At 39.4% G+C, this 23,127-nt stretch overlaps 1 protein-coding gene across 7 annotated transcripts in view; it reads right to left on the bottom strand.

The window, feature by feature from the left end:
* SLC12A6 (solute carrier family 12 member 6) overlaps window positions 1-23,127 on the bottom strand; it is a 69,092-nt gene that overhangs the window by 37,836 nt on the left and 8,129 nt on the right. For 2 of the 7 annotated variants that reach the window (XM_058184340.1, XM_058184341.1), the window contains exon 1: window positions 9,561-11,195. The exons of 4 other annotated variants lie outside the window; for them this stretch is intronic. In XM_058184340.1, the coding sequence (XP_058040323.1) occupies window positions 9,561-9,678 (118 nt within the window). In that variant the 5' untranslated portion in view covers window positions 9,679-11,195. Of the gene's footprint in view, window positions 1-9,560; window positions 11,196-23,127 lie in introns of those variants that run through there. One more of the 7 variants, XM_058184343.1, reaches the window with a different exon arrangement.

A 23,127-nucleotide genomic window follows, 5' to 3' on the forward strand; every position in this document is an offset into this window, starting at 1 on the left:
ATCAAGCAGAACATGGGGGAGGGAAAATGAATAGCAAAATAAAGAGAATGGGAGAATAAAATGAACTGTTTTGTCCCCAAACTTCCCAGGATTTCTTTAAAAGGTACTTTTCCCTTTCCCTCAACAACCGTTAATCAACCTCACAAAAAACATGAAGTAACCCATCAGGGAATCCTTCTCTGTGATTTTTAAACCGACAGCTGCAAATCGCTGAACAAAGGATTGAGACTAGAAGCTACTGTAGACAACTACCGTTCTCCTTTACCACCCACCCACAATTGGTGTCACATTGGTGCCAAGGGGCCAGGGTGATAATAGATAGGGCGTGGGCACCCCAGAGTGAAGGGAAAAAAATAGATTAATGGAAGAATGAGGTACCATTCCTTCCTTTCTATATAATTCTCTCTGGCTTATTCCAAGTTACAATGCCTGAATGTAAATAATAAGATCTCAAAGAATATAACTGCTTTCCACAATGGCCTTCCAAATATTGTTGAACTTCAACATCCTTTTACCAAAAGCTATCCTGAATATGGCTAATGAAAAATGCATTTTCAGTTTTGTCTGGATAACTGGAAGGTTGACCATCTGTCTCATGCTCTGTGACTTCCTGATGGGGTAGGTAGGCCTATTAACAAATGCATAAGAAAGGACACTGTGACTGGTAATGCAAAATTCTAATGGTTTAGCAATACATGTTCAAATAAAAATAGACCCAGGGTTATGCAAATATAAACAATAATAGCATATAAATTATATTGCCTAATAAACATTTTGTCCTTGAATTTTGTCTATGTTGCCCATGAGACCAAAGATGATCTCTCTTCTTGCCCTCTCATTTAATCAAATGCAGCTGATATGAGCATGATTCAAGACCAACTTCCTGTTTTTTGTTTTTAATATTCCTTTGGAAAAATGTGTATGGCACGCTATGCCTATTTCTTTTTCTTCTGGCTTTCCAGGCTCTAGGATAAAATAAGATTTGCTTTGCCTTAAATGCATTCAGATATAATTAAGGTCTTAGTCTAAATGTCCATCATTAAAACAACAGAGCCAATTATGTGCAAATCGAAACTGGATTTTTTTTTTAACAAGGCTGTTTAAAAAAATCACAAGTTAAAAAATAATACAAGGCAGGAGATCAGGAATGGTATAGTATACCTATCAGATGAAAGGTTTCTACATTTTACACTATATGAAGATCAGGCAGTTGGGATAAACTGGCAAATGAATTTAAGACACTGTTTATACAACAGTCTGTTCATATCCTTAAGGTGTCTTTAAGCAACACAAATGGTTTTGCAAACAGCAACACAAAACCATTAATAAAACAATCTGAAATGCTTTAAGAACAGCCAATCCTGGAACTTTCTCTAAAGAAATGCCAAGGCCATTCATCAGTAGCTTTTAGGAATATGGTGAAGCTCTATTTCAATATCTTCTTTTAATGTTACCTTACTATTGCTGTTGGTCAACACAGAAATCAGATTGACTATGTGCTTTGCAGCCAAAAATGGAGACGCTCTATACAGTCAGTAAAAACAAGACCAGAAGCTGACTGTGGCTCAGATCATGAGCTTCTTCTTGCAAAATTTAGGCTTAAACTAAAGAAAGTAGGGAAAAGCACCAGGCCACTCAGGTATGAACTAAATCATATCCCTGATGAATATACAGTAGAGGTGACAAATAGATTTAAAGAATTAGATCTGATAGACAGAGTGCCTGATAAACAATGGACGGAGGTTTGCAACATTGTACAAGAGGTAGCAACTAAAATCATTCCAAAGAAAAAGAAATGCAAGAAAGCAAAATGGCTGTCTGAGGAAGCTCTGCAAATAGCTGAGGAAAGAAGGGAAGCGAAAGGCAAGGGAGAAAGAGAAAGATACACCCAGTTGAATGCAGAATTCCAGAGAATAGCTAGAAGAGATAAGAATGCATTCTTAAATGAACAGTGCAAAGAAATAGAAGAAAACAATAGAATAGGGAGGACCAGAGATCTATTCAAGAAAATTGGAGATATGAAGGGAACGTTTCATGCAAAGATGGGCATGATAAAGGACCAAAATGGCAGGGACCTAACAGAGGCAGAAGAGATTAAGAAGAGGTGGCAAAATTACACAGAAGAACTATACAAGAATGAGCTTAACATCCCTGATAACCACGATGGGGTGGTCACTAACCTTGAGCCAGACATCCTAGAATGTGAAGTCAAATGGGCCTTAGGAAATCTGAGCAACAACAAAGCTAGTGGAGGAGACAGTATTCCAGCTGAGCTATTCAAAATCTTAAAAGACGATGCAGTAAGTGCTACACCCAATTTGCCAGCAAATTTGGAAAACTCAACAATGGCCACAGGATTGGAAAAGGTCAGTTTATATTCCAATTCCAAAGAAAGGCAATGCCAAAGAATGTTCAAACTATCGCACCATTGCACTCATTTCACATGCTAGTAAGGTTATGCTTAAAACCCTACAAGCTAGGCTCCAGCAGTATGTGGATCGAGAACTACCAGAAGTACAGGCAGGATTTCGTAGAGGCAGAGGAACTAGAGATCAAATTGCCAACATATGCTGGATCATGGAGAAAGCTAGGGAGTTCCAAAAATACATCTACTTCTGCTTCATTGACTATGCTAAGCCTTTGATTGTGTGGATCACAAGAAATTGTGGCAAGTTCTTAAAGAGATGGGAGTACCAGACCATCTTATTTGTCTCTTGAGAAACCTGTATGTGGGTCAAGAAGCAACAGTGAGAACTGGACATGGAACCACTGATTGGTTCAAAATTGGGAAAGGAGTCCGGCAAGGCTGTATACTATCACCCTGCCTATTTAACTTATATGCAGAGCACATCATGAGAAAGGCGGGGCTAGATGAATCAAAAATTGGAATTAAGATTGCCGGAAGAAATATCAATAACTTCAGATATGCAGATGATACCACTCTAATGGCAGAAAGCGAAGAGGAACTAAAGAGCCTCTTGATGCGGGTGAAGGAGGAGAGTGCAAAAGCTGGCTTGAAACTCAACATTAAGAAAACTAAAATCATGGCATCCGGCCCTCTCAATTCCTGGCAGATAGATGGTGAAGAAATGGAGGTAGTGTCAGATTTTATTTTCCTGGGCTCCAAGATCACCGCAGATGGGTACTGCAGCAAAGAAATTAAAAGACGCTTGCTCCTGGGAAGGAAAGCTATGGCAAATCTAGACAGTGTACTAAAAAGCAGAGACATCACCCTGCCAACAAAATTGTGTATAGTCAAGGCTATGGTTTTCCCAGTTGCAATGTATGGCTGTGAAGGTTGGACAATAAGAAAGGCTGAGCGCCAAAGAATTGAGGCCTTTGAACTATGGTGCTGGAGAAGGCTCCTGCGAGTCCCCTTGGACTGCAAGGCGAACAAACAAGTCAATTCTAGAGATCAACCCTGACTGCTCTTTAGAAGGCCAGATCCTGAAGATAAAACTGAAATACTTTGGCCACCTAATGAGAAAGAAGGACTCACTGGAGAAGAGCCTAATGCTGGGAAAGATTGAGGGCAAAAGAAGAATGGGACGACAGAGAACGAGGTGGCTGGATGGAGTCACTGAAGCAGTAGGCATGAGTTTAAATGGACTCCAGAGGATGGTAGAGGACAGGAAGGCAACTAACAACAACAACTATTGCTGCGGTTTTGACTTCACACATGCAGATTTTGTTCTTTTGAGAGTCAAAACTGTTTACTCTTTTTATCACATTTTCATTTTATTGAATTTTAATTTTTGTTTTGTGAGTCTGGCGTATATAAAGGATATCAGGCAATAAAAATAAAATGACAATAGCAAAAATAATTTCAATAAAATATTAGTTTAATAGACCTTTGATAGAACAAATGCTAATCCAGAAGTCATTACCATTTAAGTGATTAATGTGTATTAAATCAAGTGTGTGTTGCTTAAATTCAGTGGTAAAAAATTGTGATTTGTCAATCAACTGATGAAAATTACAAAATCAGACTTATGGATTTAATGAACACTTTCCCCCAAACTTTGTTAAAATAAGGTTTACTGCACTCAGGGTTTTTTTTAATGATAGGAGAAGAGAAAAAAATTTGGGCTATTTTTTTTTACAGTGAAGACACATTCATGAGTAATTGCCTATATTGGGCAGTGAAGAAATTTGATAAAGAAATTTGATTAAATAAATAGGCAGCAATAAGAACAATGCTCAGACTATGCAGATTGAAGACCATACTTCCAGCAAGCCAACATCAATCAATGCATACAAAATCTCAAGGCTCCTAAAAGAGCTTGTGGGGAAAGCCAAAATTGTCAAGATATCATGTGAAAAAGGAGGGACAAGTTGATGAAGTATCAAACCAAAATAATCCATATCCATCTTGGAGTCTTGGGCAATCACTTAAATATGAGCCAACACTGTGGCAGCAGCCAAAAAGCCAATGCAATCCTAGGCTGCATTAATAGAGGGATAGAATCAAGATCACATGAAGTTTTAGTACCGTTTTACAAAACTACAGTAAAACCTCACTTGGAAAATGTACCCTGTTCTGGTCATAAAAATGATGTTGAGATTCTGGAAAGAGTGCAGAGAAGAGCAACAGGAATAATTAGGGGGCTGAAGGCTAAAACATATGAAGAACGGTTATAGGAATTGGGTATGAAAAAAAGGACTAGGGGAGACATGATAGCAGTTTTTCAATAGTTGAACGGGCTGCCACAAAGAAGAGTGGGTCAAACTATTTTCCAAAGCACCAGAAGGCAAGATGAGAAACAATGGATGGAGACTAACCAAGGAGAGAAGCAACCTAGAACTAAGGAGAAATTTCTTAATGGTGAGAGCAATTAACCAATAAACAACTTGCCTTCAGAAATTGTGGATGCTCTTTACCTGGAGGCTTTCAAAAAGAGACTGAACAACCATTTATCTAAAATGGCATATGGTCTCCTGATCAAGCGGGAGGTCAGATTAGAAGACCTCCAAGGTTCCTTCCAACTCTATTATTCTGTGTTCTATATTCATACACAAAGCCAGCTTCTTGTCAGTTACTTTAGCGCTGGCAATCTTCCTTGACCAATTAGCATACTTTGGTCCCCAGCATTAAAAACACTAGATGACTGTTGAGTCTGCACCTAATTATTTCTGCTCATTGCTTTGGCAAAGCAGTTCAAAGTATTGAGAAGGATAAACAGAGATTATACCGGATTTGGGTACTGCTAAAACGGAAGATTCCTGGTTATACTTTAATCTTAATTTAGAATATGTTTCTGGGGCACGGTGTGTGGGTATGTATGTTTCCTCATCACCATTAGGAAAATGAAATCTATACAGAAGGCTGCATTTCTGGAAATCATAGAAATGTTTTTATTTAGGATTATTATACTTAGGGCATTACCAGATTACTCAGATTACTCAGATAAGGGATTTAATCTTAACAGGTTTCTCTTGTTATTCTCTAACACAATATCTTAGACTCAGTGGTATGAAGGCAGTTAAGGCAGTAAGTTTGGCATCTGCAGGCATAGAAACCCACTACTGATTTTAACACTTATTTGTTGTTAAAAAGCTTTTTTCTTTGTTACCTGTGGAAGAACAAAGACATAAAAAATAAACATACTGCAAAGAGAGCAACTTTTTACCAGTCAGCATCCAGCCTTTTATAGCCAGATATATAGCTAAGTAAAAACTTTCAGGCTGAATAGGAATATTCTGAGGGAAAGAGGGATGTACACAGGAAGCCAAACCGAAAGCAGAAACACTATTTTGGGTGTCTGACGAGGTGATGGGACATATTAAGCTTTACTTAGGTTAACAGCTGCAGCTTATAATATTGTGCAACAAAACAAACCCTTCGGTTTAGTTTTAAGGTTTATGTTCACCTTTCTAGATATCTGCATTTCCTTCCTTTAATTAATTGTTCAGATAGAAGAAACACCACGAGGTAAATTCAACTTCCATTCTTTCTGATGAATGCTACAGAATGTACTCCAACTTTCTTCTCCTTATCTACCTTTCATACAGAAATCAACTTGCAAATTAATTTGTTTTGGGTTATTAGATTGCGCTCTTTCCAAATACGAAGGAAAACCAAGAATATATATGCTTTCTTTAAGTATTATATGCTTTCTCTAGGTCACAATAGAATAAAGTAGAAGTAAAGCTCAGTGAACTCAAATGGTTTTACCCTATCAGATTATACTCTCAGACTTATAGCTTCCATACCTTTAATTAGGAATCCTGCTTTAACAGAGCTCAGAATACTATGGGACCTCAGAATACTACGGGACCACAATAACGTTCAGTTATTATGGTCCCGTAGTATTCTGAGGTCCCGTAGTAATGTAGCAAGGCTACATTTTCTAGCTGCAAAAAGGGAATAATAATGAAATCTATTGCTGACTATTAAGAAGAATGAAACAAAGCACCGTTCATAACAATACTCATAATTTCATGGACCAAAAGGCCACAACTGTAATAAATAAATTGTAATTTTAGCCATTTTTCTTTCACTTAAATGGTCAATTCCTTTTCACTGCTCTCCCAGTAGAATGTAAGAGAATTTTGGTTAGTGCTAGTACCAAGGAAGTTTTAAGATGGCATAGAAAACGATGACCTAACAGGGGAAAAAATAATTTGGCAAAGTTAAGGTCATGCTGATTAACAGTGTAGCAGTGTGGCAATAAACAATGCAGGCCAAATCACATGAAAGAGACTCTTAAAGATACACACAGGCAAGCAAAGCAACTTCATCCAAATATACAAAATGTACCGTAATTAAGAGCAGATTAAAATCTAAATAAATCTATTATTTAAAATCTAAATAATAAATAAATTAGGATAGTCCTGGGCTTGTAGAATTAATGGGAAAACTTTAGAAAGTAAACTCTTCTCTTATGTTGAGAGAATCCAAAGGAAAAAAGATACTAAGAATTTATCAGATTGGCTAAGCATGGCTGGAATATGATAGGAAATATAAATGGAACAGAATATATTTGAAAAGTAATTTATTATCCCGGGAAGACTCTGAAGACAAGCAAATAACTGTTCAATGTTTCAAAGACAAAAAAATCCAGTTAAGAACATAATGGTAAACAATGCAACCCAGAAGAGAGTATAAGAAGAATAAGATACCTATCAATCCATCCAAGAAGAAAAAAAGATGTGTGGTATAGGTATTATCTGTTTTAATCACCATTAGGATGGAGCCAACTGTCTATAGTATTTGTGAATGGATTCACATGATGCTAGAATGGAAGCATAAAGAGAGGACATTCTGAGCCAGAGTCATGAAGCTGGACAGCAAGAATAGAATAGAGTAGAGTAGAGTAGAGTAGAGTAGAGTAGAGTAGAGTAGAGTAGAATAGAATAGAATAGAATAGAATAGAATAGAATAGAATAGAATAGAATATTTTTTGGGCAATTTTTTATTGGCCAAGTGTGATTGGACATACAAGGAATTTGTCTTGGTGCGTACACTCTCAGTGTACATAAAAGAAAAGATACGTTCATCAAGAATCATAAGGTACAACACTTAATGATAGTCATAGGGTACAAATAAGCAATCAGGAAACAATCAATATCAATATAAATCATAAAGATACAAGCTACAAACAAAGTTACAGTCATACAGTCTAAGTGGAAGGAGATGGGTGATGGGAACGATGAGAAGATTAATAGTAGTGCAGATTCAGTAAATAGTTTGACAGTGTTGAGGGAATTATTTGTTTAGCAGTGATGGCGTTCAGGAAGAAACTGTTCTTGTGTCTAGTTGTTCTATCGTGCAGTACTCTATAGCGTCATTTTGAGGGTAGGAGTTGAAAGCTTATGTCCAGGATGTGAGGGGTCTGTAAATATTTTCACAGCTCTCTTTTTGACTTGTGCAATATACAGGTCCTCAATGGAAGGCAAGTTGGTAGCAATTATTTTTTCTGCTGTTCTAATTATCCTCTGAAGTTTGTGTCTGTCTTGTTGGGTTGCAGAACCAAACCCGACAGTTATAGAGGTGCAGATGACAGCTCAATAATTCCTCTGTAAAACTGGATCAGCAGCTCCTTGGGCAGTTTGAGCTTTCTGAGTTGGCGCAGAAAGAATCTTCTTTGTTGTGCTTTTTTTATGACATTTTTGATGTTAGCTGTCTATTTTAGAACTTGCGATATGGTAGAACCTAGAAGGTCTCTACTGTTGATACTCTGTTGTCTAGTGTTGTAAGAGGTGGAAGTGTGGCAGAGTTTCTCCTAAAGTCTACCACCATTTATACGGTTTTGAGTGTATTCAGTTCCAGATTGTTCCAGTCGCACCACGAGGCTAGTTGTTAAATCTCTCATCTGTATGCGGATTCATCATTGTCTCGAATGAGAGCAATCACTGTTGTGTCATCTGCAAACTTCAGTAGTTTAACAGATGGATCGTTAAAGATGCAGTCATTGGTATACAGAGAGAAGTGGGGAGAGCACACAGCCTTGGGGGGCCCTGTGCTAGTTGTACAGGTATCTGATGTGATTCTGCTTAGCTTCACCTGCTGCTTTTTGATTGTTAGGAAGCTTATGAGCCACTTGTAAGTGTGTTCAGGTATCTGTAGTTGGTTTAGCTTAGTTAGATGAGTGTCTGGAAAGATGGTATTGAATGCTGAACTAAAGTCTACAAAGAGGACCCTTGCATAGGTCTTTGGAGATTCAAGATGTTGTAGGGTGTAGCGCAGAGCCATATTAACAGCATTATCTGTTGATCTATTTGCTCGATATGAAAATTGTAAGGGGTCTAACAGTGGATCCGTGATGGTTTTCAAGTGGGACAGCACTAGCCTTTCAAAGGTTTTCATGACTTCAGATGTTAGAGCAACTGGTCTGTATAGCAATTGTAATATATATTATATTTATCATTATTTATTTTAAATTCTGCTTCTGGGTTTACATCCCCAGAAATCATACCTAGAAAAACAATGAGCTCTTTGTGTGTGTGTGTGTGTGTGTGTGTGTGTTCTCAAGACACACTACTCTGTTGCTCTGATCCTAAAATAATATGTTCAAGTGAACCTGGAATCACAGTCTATAATTTTTCCCATTAATCTAAGCTCACTTGCTATCTAAAGGCTGAAACCGAATAGGAATCCTGGATGTAAGTGTGGCTATAATTTCCTCCCAAGAACAAGAAGCAGGACATTTGGCCCCTGTCCTAATTATGCTCTAATCAGATTATAGTTTGGTTCTGACTTCAGCAACTTGCCTTAGACAGCTAGTTTCCACCTGGCTGAAGGTCACGCTTCAGGAATGTTAGTGAGAAGGCGATTAATAGATTAAACAAAGCCAGAGGAGAGAGATGAAGATCAAAAAACAAACAAACAACCCTATCAGAAGCTGCCACTGATAGGGAAGAAATGATGGTGAGGGGAAAGCAAAGGAGACATAAGGGCTTTTTCCCAGTTAGAAGGTGGGTAACTTGAGCACATGGTTCTTAGTAGCAAATGAGGCTAACTAAACAGGTTAAACATTACCAGACCTCAAGTGAAAAGTTGGGGGAGGAGAGCAAACCATGATAAATGGGAAGAAACCGATCCAATTTAACTTGCTTACCTTCCCTGGCAGTTTCAGTAGGATCCCAGATCCGCCCTGGACTGCTTGGTGTCTGTCCATCCCCCTCTGGTTTCCCCTCTTCATCATCTTCCACTTTGGTTACGGTGAACTGAGGCATGTTCAAAGCAAGACTTTCTTCCAGGCCAGAACACAAAGAACTGAAAGTGTCGGTGGGTCAGGTGACAGGCAGCCCCAGGGAATGGGAGGGAAAGGGCGTGGGCCTGTAGTGCGAGGGAGACACACCTCTACAGGGATATGTGTGTGTTCAAGTGTATGCATGCCACCAAGAGTTATTTACAACCCTGCTACTAAGAAGATTACTCTCAGTGCATACTGCTTTGTTGCACTAGTTTGCTCATTCTTTACATCACGGCAGCAGTATGCAGTCTCTTGCTTTCTGCCAAGAATTAAATGCAGCCCTGCTAAACAGTACAAATGCTAGTTAATAATTGTTTGGCCTTACATAAAGATGTTTGGGAAGTTATATTTGGGAGAAGCTATACAATTTGTGCACCTTAAAGGGGAAAAGTATCATAAACTTGAAATTACAAAGAACTAATAACAATTGTAATGCAAAGAGCAAAATGTAGTCCTACTAGCAGTGCCTATAGGACAAGTAGTGTATTTTGCAAAAGCAAAGCAACTCCCATCAGAAGACAATTCAATATTATTTTTGTTTGTTTACATTTATACCCCGCCCTTCTCCGAAGACTCAGGGCGGCTTACAATGTATAAGGCAATAGTCTCATTCTATTTGTATATATTTTTTTACAAAGTCAACTTATTGCCCCCCCAACAATCTGGGTCCTCATTTTACCTACCTTATAAAGGGTGGAAGGCTGAGTCAACCTTGGGCCGGGCTCGAACCTGCAGTAATTGCAGGCTCTGTGTTCTAATAACAGGCTTCTCTACTGCCTGAGCTATCCCGGCCCCAAACTGACAAACTGCCCTCCCCTAAAGCCAGAATATGATTCAAATATTCTGGCTTTAGGGAATGGCTGCATCCTGGAGGAATAAATCCATGGGTTTTTTTTAATTTTCCCCGGAAAGTTTTTTTTTTTTTTAAATGCATAAACTTGAAATTTAGGCATAAGCATTATTCAACCAAGACTGAATCCTACTCTGGGTTGCAAAAAGAAGGCTAGAAGGAGAGTGCATGTCTGTCTTATCATGTTCAGAAAAGAAGAAGGCTCAAACTAACTGGGAGTTGCTGGGGAAGAAAAGAGAACTGGGAGTTGGAATTCAAAAGATATCACACCAAATATTACACATGACAGATAAAGATAGTACATTGAAGCAGGGGTGAAATCTACTTACCTTCCTTACCGGTTTGGAAGTGGATATACTGCATACATCACATGCGCGCGCAGACCTTCTGCACATGCACAGAAGGTAAAAAACACATTACTTCCTGGTTAACCAGGAAGTAATGACACTCAGGCGGGTAGGCGGAGCTTTGCTCCACCACCGCTACCGGATCGCCAAACCACCAGCCATGATCGCTACCGGATCGCATGATCCAGTCCGACCCAGGAACATTTCACCCCTGCATAGAAGGTGGGGGGAAAGAAACATGAAGTAAGAAAAATGGTGACTGTGTCCACACTGTTAGGTTAATTCTGACTATTCTCAATAGTCTGTTAAACCCATAGTTAAAACCCATTTTACAATAATCTTCACTCCATAACTAGTTCTGTCAATGATCTCAAATCCCTTTGAGAAAAGACTCTATGTCTTCTCTATTTACACTTAGTACATTTGTTTACTTAAACTTCAATGGGTGAAAACAATATGTGAGGGTGTGGGGGGGGGGAGGGGACTAAGACAAAAAGCTCCAATGTTCCTCTTGTACTTCCCAAATCTTACACATGTCATTTATAACATCAACATGACAAGATTACAGACAAGGGCATAACCAATTTAAAAGGCACGTTAGTTTAATCTGAGGTTAAGATGTAATTGTTTGGCCCAACAAAAGCAGTGGAATGCTCGTTATCTACAAAACCCCTTTGTGCCTTACAACCTCAGCATGGCTCTAGAAAGGCAGAACAAGGAGCTCTAATAGACAGGCTGTGATACAGTTCGGAGAGATGAATCCAACGAATAAAGGTGTTTGAGCATAAACTTTATTCAAGTCCACAACTATTCTCTGTTGCTATACAATGGTTCACTTACTACATAAATATCAACCCTTTGAGGTAGATCAGACTAGAAACCATAAGCTATGAATGCTAATGATACTACTTTGATCATTTATCTGATAGGTTTTTTGTTGTTGTGGCTTTTTCTACTGTCCTTCAAAGTTATTCCTATTGCCTACTGCAATAAGGTTTGGAGAACCAAAGCATCAAATAAGTTCAAAAATCTTTAATGGGCTCACTGACTGGTTTCTCTTCATCAAGATTTAGAAGCTCTTGTTCAACAGGCTGCACTTAAAAGTTAAACCCCAGTTTAAAAGCAATCATCTTGTACTAATATATCATTTGATTGCATCTGAACGTTAACACAGCCAGAATTTTCATACATAGTATAGCAACAGCATTTAGATTTATATATCGCTTCACCGAGCTTTACAGCTCTCTCTAAATGGTTTAGAATAAGCATATTGCCTCCAACAATCTGGATCCTCATTTTACCGACCTCAGAATGATGGAAGACTGAGTCAACCTTGAGCCAGTCAGGATCGAACTGCTGGCAGTCAGCAGAATTAGCCAGAAACACTGCATTCTAACCACTGTACTACCATGACTCTTTATTTTATGATTATATATAGTATATATAATATACTTTTAATATAGTCACCATGCTCTTGCCATAGTATAAATAAATAAAGCAGACCTCTGCCCCAAGAGGCTAACATTTAGTGCAACAAATTAAGACAAAGTTAACCAATGTAATTTATTAGTTAAAGAAATGATGTTAGCTGCTATCTTTATAATGGAACTAGATAAATTCATGAAAGACAGGTTGGGGAAAATATTGTTAACAAATGTTAACTGGTAAATATTGTCACGCCTGGTAGGTAATGTTTGTCTCTTAACACAAAATATATTAAAAATACATTTTCACCATCTATCAGTTGTTCCAAATTCTATATTCCTACTTTTATCTAATTTTTCCATCATCTTTTACCCAATGTTTAAAGTTGGTTTTCCCATAAAGTCAATTTAAAATGGTTGAATCTTTTATGAGACATTACATTCTTTAGTTTTCTAATTTATTTATTTGGTTCTAGAGAAAGTAGTTTCATTATATTTAGATCCTAATACCATCCATTTAACTATAGGAGATATATTCCAAAGTTGCCCAAATCTGAAAATTATCACCAATCATTGGCTTCCAGTATTTAATACTTGATATTAAGTAACGGCTCCAGATTCAGAAAACAAATTTTACCTCATGAATTGATAATTGAGTTTTCTGTAAAGATATTCTCAGAATTAAAGAATTCCATTGGAATTTTTTAAACTAAGAACTTATTTTTTGAAAATATTTCCAGATATACAAATTGGAATTCCTCTCAGAATATTAATCAGTCTTGGAATGTTCCTTTTGAAATAATTGCTCAAAGAGTAAGGTTTAATTAATTACGCTCATCTATCAATATCAATTCCAATTTGGGCCAGTTAACAGAGTATCCTGCTATATTATTAAATGCTATTTTTTTTATCAACAATAATAGTATGAGATTTAGAAATAAACAAAAAAAAGTTACCTGCAAATAAAAACAATAAGTGTTTAAATGACTTACATACTACGCTGTAAATCTATCAGGGGTGAAATCTACTTACCTTCCCAACCACTTCGGAAGTACAACCACCCCATGCGTGTGAGAGCAAAGGACCCTCTGTGCATGCGCAAACTCTTCTGTGCATGTGCAGAGGGTAAAAAACAGGTTACTTCCTGGTTAAAACCAGGAAGTAACGACGACCGGGTGGGTGGATGGGCGGAGCCTCGTGCCGCCATTGCTACCAGTTCTCCGAACCACTGGCTGCCATTGCTACCAGTTTGGCCAAACTAGGCCAAACAGGGAGCATTTCACCCTTGCTCTCTATGTTGTCTAAAAGCACAAGCCAAGGGTTCCCTGCGGATATTAAAAAGCAAGAACATCTAGTTCCTTTAAAGTGGAAATATAGAAGAAAATATGCCATTAATTTTTATTTTAGATTCAAGCAACTCCCAGGCGCCTGATGGACCCAGAGAGGTTCCAGACGGAGCTTGGGCCATTCCCTGAGGGTCTGGCTCACGGCACGTCTGAGGAACTTGTTGCGGCCTGGGAACGGGCCGCGGCGGGGGCCTTAGATCGTGTCGTGCCTTTGCGGCCTCTGACCCGGCGCAGGTCCCAACCGGCTCCTTGGTTCTCCGAGGAGCTGAGGGGGATGAAGCGCCGGAGAAGACGCCTAGAGAGCTCCTGGAGGTCTAGCCGTTCAGAGGCTGATCGGACACTAGTGAAGTCCTATACTAGGACTTACCTAGTGGCAATGAGGAAGCGGCGTTGCTCGCCTCCTCCCTCATTGCGTCGGCAGATAACCGCCCAGCCGCCCTGTTTCGGGTGACCTGCCCCTCCTTCACCAGGGGAGCGGATGACCCGCTGCAGGGACGTGCTGAGGAGTTTAACGGTTATCTATACGATAAAATCGTTCAGCTTCGGGACGGGTTGGACCAAAATTGCGGTGACTCAGGCGAGGCGCCCGAGGGTGGTCTTGGTGACATTGTCTGGGATGAGTTTGACCCTGTGGCTCCCGAGGACATGGACAGGTTGTTGGGTAGGTTGAATGCCACCACGTGTTTACTGGACCCGTGCCCCTCCTGGCTGGTGCTGGCCACTCAGGAGGTGACACGAGGCTGGCTCCAGGCGATTACGATCGCTTCTTTGGTGGAGGGTGTCTTCCCGGCCGCCTTGAAAGAGGCGGTGGTGAGGCCCCTCCTTAAGAAGCCTTCCCTGGACCCGGCTGTTTTAGGTAATTATCGTCCGGTCTCCAACCTTCGCTTCGCGGCGAAGGTTGTAGAGAGTATGGTGGCATATCAGTTTCCCTTACACCTGGATGAAACCGTCTATCTAGACCCGTTCCAGTCCGGTTTTCGGCCCGGTTACAGCACGGAGACGGCTTTGGTCGCGTTGGTGGATGATCTCTGGAGGGCCAGGGATAGGGGTTGTTCCTCTGCCCTGGTCCTATTAGACCTCTCAGCGGCTTTCGATACCATCGACCATGGTATCCTGCTGCGCCGGTTGGAGGGATTGGGAGTGGGAGGCACCGTTTATCGGTGGTTCTCCTCCTATCTCTCCGACCGGTCGCAGTCGGTGTTGACAGGGGGGCAGAGGTCGGCCCCGAGGCGCCTCACTTGTGGGGTGCCGCAGGGGTCGATCCTCTCGCCCCTTCTGTTCAACATCTACATGAAGCCGCTGGGTGAGATCATCAGTGGTTTCGGCGTGAGGTACCAGCTGTATGCGGATGACACCCAGCTGTACTTTTCCACGCCGGACCACCCCAACGGTTATCAAGTGCTGTCCCGGTGTCTGGAGGCCGTACGGGTCTGGATGGGGAGAAACAGGCCCAAGCTCAATCCCTCCAAGACAGAGTGGCTGTGGATGCCGGCATCCCGGTACAGTCAGCTAAATCCGCGGCTGACCATCGGTGGCGAGTCATTGGCCCCGATGGAGGGGGTGCGCAACTTAGGCATCCTCCTGGATGAACGGCTGTCTCTAGAAGATCATTTGACGGCCGTCTCCAGGAGAGCGTTCTACGAGGTTTGCCTGGTGCGCCAGTTGCGCCCCTTTCTGGACCGGGATGCCCTATGCACAGTCACTCACGCACTCGTGACGTCTCGCCTGGATTACTGCAATGCTCTCTACATGGGGCTCCCCTTGAAGGGCATCCGGAGGCTGCAGTTAGTCCAGAATGCGGCTGCGCGGGTGATAGAGGGAGCCCCTCGTGGCTCCCGTATAACACCCATCCTGCGCAGACTGCACTGGCTACCTGTGGCCTCCCGGGTGCGCTCCAAGGTTTTGGTGACCACCTTTAAAGCGCTCCATGGCATAGGGCCGGGTTATCTACGGGACCGCCTACTGCTACCGAATACCTCTCACCGACCCGTGCGCTCTCACAGAGAGGGACTCCTCAGGGTGCCGTCAGCGAGGCAATGTCGTCTGGCGACGCCCAGGGGAAGGGCCTTCTCTGTGGGGGCTCCCACCCTCTGGAACGAACTACCCCAGGACTTCGCCAGCTTCGGACCTTCGGACCTTCCGCCGCGAGCTTAAAACATACTTATTTAATTGCGCAGGACTGAGCTAGATTTTAATTTACGGGTTTTAAATTGGGTTTTATTTTCATATTTTTAATTTAGGCTTTTAGAATAAGTTTTTTAACTGTTTTTAGACTGTATTTATCTATTTTTAAATGCCTGTAAACCGCCCTGAGTCCTTTGGGAGATAGGGCGGTATATAAATTTAAACAATAAATAAATAAATAAATATCTTAATTCATTTTATGAATTCCAAAGGAAATCCAAATATATTTAGGACAGCAATCATGTATTGTTTATGAACCTTGTCAAAGGCTTTTTCATCAATAAAATTACAAATTACCGTAGTCTTTTTATTCAGTTGTATTAGATACATGACTAACTTAACATTGTTTGTTACTTGCCTGGTTTTTATAAATTCTGCTTGATCATTCTTAATAACAAACAGTATCATTTGCAGTACTCTATTTGCTAACAAAGCTGTTAAAATCTTGGTACCAATATTAATCAATAGATAGAACCATAATTAGCACAATGAGTATGACCTTCATCTGCTTTTGATAAAATAAGCCTGGTTAAATGCCAGTGATAAAATTCCCTTACCAAATATCTCTTCATTTACTTGACAAAGTTTTGGCACAAAACAATCTATAAATGTTTTATACCATTTGACAGGGAACCCATCTAGTCCACTTGCCGTTTTGAAAACTATCTATTAAATCTCTAAATCAGACAGTACAGCAAAGGTAAATTATTTCTCTGTACCATCTAAATGTGGTAAATATCTTAAGTACATTCTCTGGATTATGATATAATTCTGAATAAAAATTGAAATTAAAAGCTACTATTAGTTTCTAATAGAAGTGGCAAATCTAGACAGCATACTAAAAAGCAGGGACATCACTCTGCCAACAAAAGTGTGTATAGTCAAGGCCATGGTTTTTCCAGTTGCAATGTATGGCTATGAAAGTTGGACCATAAGAAAGGCTGAGCCCAAAATACTGAAGCCTTTGAACTATGGTGCTGGAGAAGACTCCTGCGAGTCCCTTGGACTGCAAGGCGATCAAATTGGTCAGTCCTAGAGGAGATCAACCCTGACTGCTAGTTAAAAGGTCAGATTCTGAAGATGAAACTCAAATATTTTGGCCACCTAATGAGAAGGAAGGACTCACTGAAGAAGAGCCTAATGCTGGGAAAGATTGAGGTCAAAAGAAGAATGGGACAGCAGAGAATGAGGTGGCTGGATGGAGTTACTGAAGCAGTAGACATGAGCTTAAATCAGGGGTGGGCAATTAATTTTTATCAGGGGCCGCATGAGAAGCCTGAATTGTGTCAGAGGGCCACCAACTTTCTTTCATTGTAAAATACTTAAATTAAATATTTTGAATAGCTGGTACTGATAATCAGAAGAATAAAGCACTCTGTAAATATGTATATTAGGTTATGTGAAACTGTGGTCTATTGGTTAAATAAGAAAAACAATTATTGAACCAGTGCAATTTATTTTTTATGGTGTTTATGATTGGCCTCACGCGGGCCGGACAGGGACGTACAAAGGGCCGGATGTGGCCCGCGGGCCTTAATTTGCCCAGGTCTGGCTTAAATGGACTCTAGAGGATGGTAGAGGACAGGAAGGCCTGGAAGATGGGGTCGCGATGGGTCGGACACGACTTTGCAACTAACAACAACAAATTAGTTTCTATATTTGTTATCAATAACCGGTTGGGTCACTTTGAGCTAGTCAGTTTCTTTCAGCCAAACTCACCTCATAGGGTTCTTATTGTGGGAAAAATAGGAGAAGGAAGGAGTATTAGATTTAGCACCATGAGTTATTTATAAAAATAATAAAGTGAGATCATTTTTTTAAAATGGATGGAAGAAAGAACTAGAGTTCTTCTAGTGCCTAGACAATGGGAGAGTGTTTTAACTTCTTCAGCAAGAGTATCAAAGGAAGTCAAATTACCACTTAAACAACAAAAATAATATTTAGAATTTATTGGACTCTTACATTTAGATAGAAAAAGGCTGTCAAAAACAGTATTTTGCTGGACAGGTAATAAAGATAATGCTTCTTTAAAACATAAGTTTTTACACTGTCTTACATTTGCCAAGTTTTGTGAGAAAGTATTAGATTGAATACAACTGTATCACAAAACATTGTCAGATCATAATATAGAGTTTACAGAATTATAACTACAGCTTAAATTATATACCCTTTTTTATTTTGTCGCATTTTTCACTTTTAAAAAACATTCTTTTTATCTTCTTTTTGCTTCTCTGTCATTATTTTAAAAGCAATAAAAGAATAAGTTTTTTTTTTTTAAGTTGGAGAAAGCATGCCTCCAAATACCAGTTGCAGGGAAAGAACAGCTGGAAAGAAATACACCTCCATCTTGCAACATAAGAAAAAATGGAAATTGAGTCATTAATAATATCATCAAAGTAAATCAATCCTTCGGGTTATGGTTGATAGTTCAATTTATATTAGAGAGAATATCTAACTATCTGGCTGGTTTATTCTGAGTCCAGAATTGTGAACAAAGAGCTTCAGAATTCTATTCAGCTCCTAGAGTTTATTGTATAACCTGAAAGTCCTGTTATCATATCGTATCATATCAAATTAGGACCTGTTACTTGCAAAGCAGCGGGTAATTTCAGGTGCCGCCAAATATAAAGGCTTTTGTTATTATGCCTCCTACCCAGTCATGTGACCCAGAGCAGAACACTTCATTATTATGAAAGAGAGCACATCTCCTATTCTTGCACAACTAAAATGTGATTAAAAATCTCATCTGAATGGAAGGGGGGAAAACCATCATGAAAAAGCAGAAAACAGCCCTTAATTAACCTGAGAGCTGGCCTGGAAGCAATGGTTCACAATCTGACTTCCAGAAAAACCTTGTTGTTAATCAGAATTTTCAATTCTGTGAAATATTTCTATAATATTATATATATACTGTATATATAAAGGTAAAGGTTCCCCTCGCACATACATGCTAGTCGTTGCCGACTCTAGGGGGCAGTGCTCATCTCCGTTTCAAACCCGAAGAGCCAGCGCTGCCCGAAGACGTCTCCGTGGTCATGTGGCCGGCATGACTCAACGCCAAAGGCGCACGGAACGCTGTTACCTTCCCACCAAAGGTGGTCCCTATTTTTTCTACTTGCATTTTTACGGGCTTTCGAAACTGCTAGGTTGGCAGAAGCTGGGACAAGTAACAGGAGCTCACCCCGTTACACAGCAGCACTAGGGATTCGAACCACTGAGCTGCCGACCTTTCGATCAACAATCTCAACATCCTAGCCCCTGAGCCACCCCACATATATATATATCTGATCTCCCCTCTTCCACTGTAATTTGACTGCATCTTCACCTGCCTTTTTAAAGTCCTGGCTGTTCCAGGTTTTCTTCCAATATTCTCTGCCTCAGCTCCACAAGCACATAAGCTAATGCCCTGGACTGGAAGAAAAGGAGATTGAGATTAGTATGTCGAATACTGAATCAAAATTTACAATTTAGAGCTAAACTCTATGCTTCTTAACTCCAAATAGTCTAAGTATAAATTTATCTTCCGGTCCATATTGCAATCACAGAAAAGGCCAACTAAAACTAAAATAGCATTTCAAAAACAATAAAATGGCCTAACTTGCACTTTTGATTTAAGTATTCCAGTTAAGCTTATCATTTCTCTTTCTGATTTGTAAACATTTTCCTTGATTGCCACATTTGTTTAAACTGAAAGCACTGAAAACACTTGGCTATGCTGCAAGCATCTTGATAGGCAAGTTTCTTTCCTATCCCATTCTACATTTAGCATTATAAATATTGTACAAATAAACTGACACCAACAAAGATCTAATTCCAGAAAAAAAATATCAAGATTTAGACTTGATGTTTATATTTGCTATACTTTTCAGCCCAAAAGAATGCTAGAAAAAATTATGTAAAATAGCTCCAGACTCTTCAACAGCAAGCTAAGTTAACAGAATAAAATTTGTTAACAAATTTGCTTTCGTGGGAAAAATCAGTAAAAAAAAATTGAATCGAACAATGGACAGGATTAGACAGGTGGGGTGAGGTTGGGAGTTTGCAATGGGGTCTACAGAAAAATACACCCCAGAAAAAACAATGCTCCCAATGTACCTCTATTTATTTTATTTATTTATTGAATATATATGCCTACTGTTCTCTTATCTCAGTCAGTCTGGGTGACTAATAATTTACTAAAAAACAGAACAAAAACAATGTAATGTTTGTTTGTTTGTTGAGATGGGTGGCTATAGAAATCAAATAACAAAGAAGGCTTATGGGAGAGGCATTTTGGCAGCTACTCAAGTTTCTTGGCAAATGCTCCCTTCCTTCCTTCTGCCCAGTCATATGACTCAAAGCAGAGCATTTGCTGGCCACTCCTTGTTTCCCAGTACACATATAATAATAATAATAATAATAATTATTATTATTATTATTATTATTATTATTATTATTATTATTATTATTATTATTATTAAATTTTTATACCGCCCTTCTCCCGAAGGACTCAGGGCGGTGAACAGCCATGCATACAAAAACATACAGAAGCAACATAAGTAAGTTGAAAGAAGCCATACACGCACATAGGCAACTAATATGCCTATTACATCCTCCCACGTATATATCCACAAAGAAAAAACATACTATATGTGCAAGTCACCTTGATCAAACTCTTAGCAGATATACTTACACCATGAGATACAAGTGTACATAAGGAGAAAGTGTACGTTGTACACACAAACGTAGCATGTTACTTTGTTCCACAGAAGAAAATATGGACACCTCCTATGATCACTGCTGCTAAAAGTAAGGTGGGTACCAAAAACAGTCTTCATAATTTTTCTCTCTTGTTTCTCAAGCTGTCTACCAAGGTACTATTAAGTATATTTAAATACCTTAGAAGGTGGTAGCAGCTGTCTACCAAGCTACATTTATGTGTATTTAGATACCCTAAAATGTGGTACCACTTAACTGATCTTGAAAACTAAGCAGATTTAGACTTGATTAGCAGTTGGATCAGGGAAATCATCAGGGTTATTGACTAGGATGGTTAAAAAAAAACCCAGAAATAATGCTGCCAAAACAATTAAATGGGAACAATCACCAGAAGTTGAGCTCAACCTAAAGGTGGGATGGACGTCTTTATCTTATTTATCTATCACATTTCTATAGCTACCTATTTTATGAATATAACTCAGGGCAGTGTATAATAAAAACAATTTTAAAAAACTTCTTAAAATAACTATGAAAACACAATAAACAAACATTTAAGACAATGGGAGAGTGTTTAAAAATGCATATATAATAAAGCCATTTTTATGTTTATATCCCACCTTTATTCAGTGCAACTCAAGTTGCTATATATAAAATTCTCCTACCTCCTAATGTTCCCATTAACAACACTGTGAAGTGGATTGAGCAGAAAAAGAATAAAGGGACCAAAATCATCCAGCTAGCATCATGCCTAAAAGAAGACTAGAAGTCAGTTCCTTGATTTCTAGGCTGGTGACTTGTACCACCATACTGAAGTTGCTATCGCTAATCAGTTGCTTTTTCTTTTCTCTCCAGCCACAAAAATATGATCCTACTTGTCTTTTATTTAATAGGAACTGTACATGTAGAAGTACTGAAATACACGCAGTTTTAGAGCAAACATCTCATAAGATAAATCAGGGAAGCAGTAAGGACCTCAGAACAACTGAGACACTGGTTGGCTGGCTGCACAATTTATTTTCTTTCATGTTTATCCATATGTAGAGTTGCTATAAGGAAAGACAAGCTCGCTTACTGTATACCAGATATAACCTGAAAGAGGTTTCTTTTTCATAAAGCAAACAACCACACAAGTACGGCAAAAATCGCAGGTAGCTCTGTAGGTCTAAGAGTTTCTTCTGAATTTGACAAATCTCAGGTGCGTGGACTTCAACTCCCAGAATTTCTCAGCCATTGTCAAGTTTGAAAAGCACTGTTCTAATGAGATAAAACATGTATGCATTTGTTGTTGTTAAGAGGATCAGAAGCCACTTTCTTACATTTTGTTTCTTTTGCTCTATTTTCTTTCTCACCTTTTCACTATTTTCTTTCTTTTCTAAAATCTGTATTGTTTTTATCTTGTTAAAATCTCCTTAATAAAGATTATGTAAAAAGAAATACTCTGTCTATACCATGTTTCCCCGAAAATATCTTATCAGGGGATGTCTTATTAGGGGGGAAACAGGCTAGATAACTATCCAGAGCAGTAACAAGAGGAAAAAGGAAAGGTCAATAGCAAAATAGGTGTGATGGCTTACATAAAAATAGGTGTGATGGCTTACATAAAAGTCTGCATGTAAGGACTTCCGGTGGCTTCCGTTTTCTTCGGAGGATGCCTGAAAATGCGCCCAGAACTGAGACCCCTTAAAAAGCCGGCAAAACAGCGAATAACAGCTGTTTGTCGGCTTTAAAGCTTTCCCTGGGAGAAAGGGAATAGCGAAGAGTGGCTGGAGAGCAGAAGATCTCCCCAGGGGCTCTGCTTTGTTTAGCGGAGCCTTAGAGGGGAGCCTGCCTAATCCAGCCCTGCTCCGGACTCGGCGCAATCCTGCTTTAGGCAGGACGAGAGGAAGATGTCCACCTCTGCTCGATTGATTCCGTTTTGAATACTGGATGCAGACGGGACAAATACAAGTGATCGGTTACTGGGCAGCAAAAAGAAAGCTGATTTCTACCTTTTTTTTAAAAGGAAAGAACTTTTTCTCACTTTAACTTAGTGAAGGAAAATGGCGTCTGAGAGGAAGTGGATTGGAAGCTGCTTGTGAATGAAAGTGAAGTGCGTCTTTGTGGATTCCAGCAGAATTGAAGCTCTCCATAGGAAACAAGGTGAAAGTTTTCATTTTACAACTTTAATTTGAGACTTTATTCAAATCAGAATGGCTTCTAAGCCACCTAAAGTTCCTATAACGAGAAGGGGGTCTGAATCAAACCTGGAAGATATGTTAAAGGAACAGAACAGATTTAAGGAACTTATGCATAATATTTATGAGGTGAAGGACCAGCTTAGAGAGGAAATTAAAGATAATAATAAAAAAATTAGAGAAGATTTATTGATGGCATTTCAAGGTTTGGCAAAAAATTTGGAAGTAATAGATGATAAAGTGGAAGAAATCAGCCAAACAAATCAGTATTTGGAAAATAAAGTGGGAGAACTGCAAAATAAAGTGGTTAAAAATGAAGATCATGTGGTAGTGTTACAATACAGGGCAAAATTCCTATATGGGCAAGTCCTCGGCACGCAGTAGAGAATATAAACATAGAACAGGA

The sequence above is a fragment of the Ahaetulla prasina genome, chromosome 4 (genome assembly GCF_028640845.1).
Source record: "Ahaetulla prasina isolate Xishuangbanna chromosome 4, ASM2864084v1, whole genome shotgun sequence".
Lineage (NCBI taxonomy): Eukaryota > Metazoa > Chordata > Lepidosauria > Squamata > Colubridae > Ahaetulla > Ahaetulla prasina.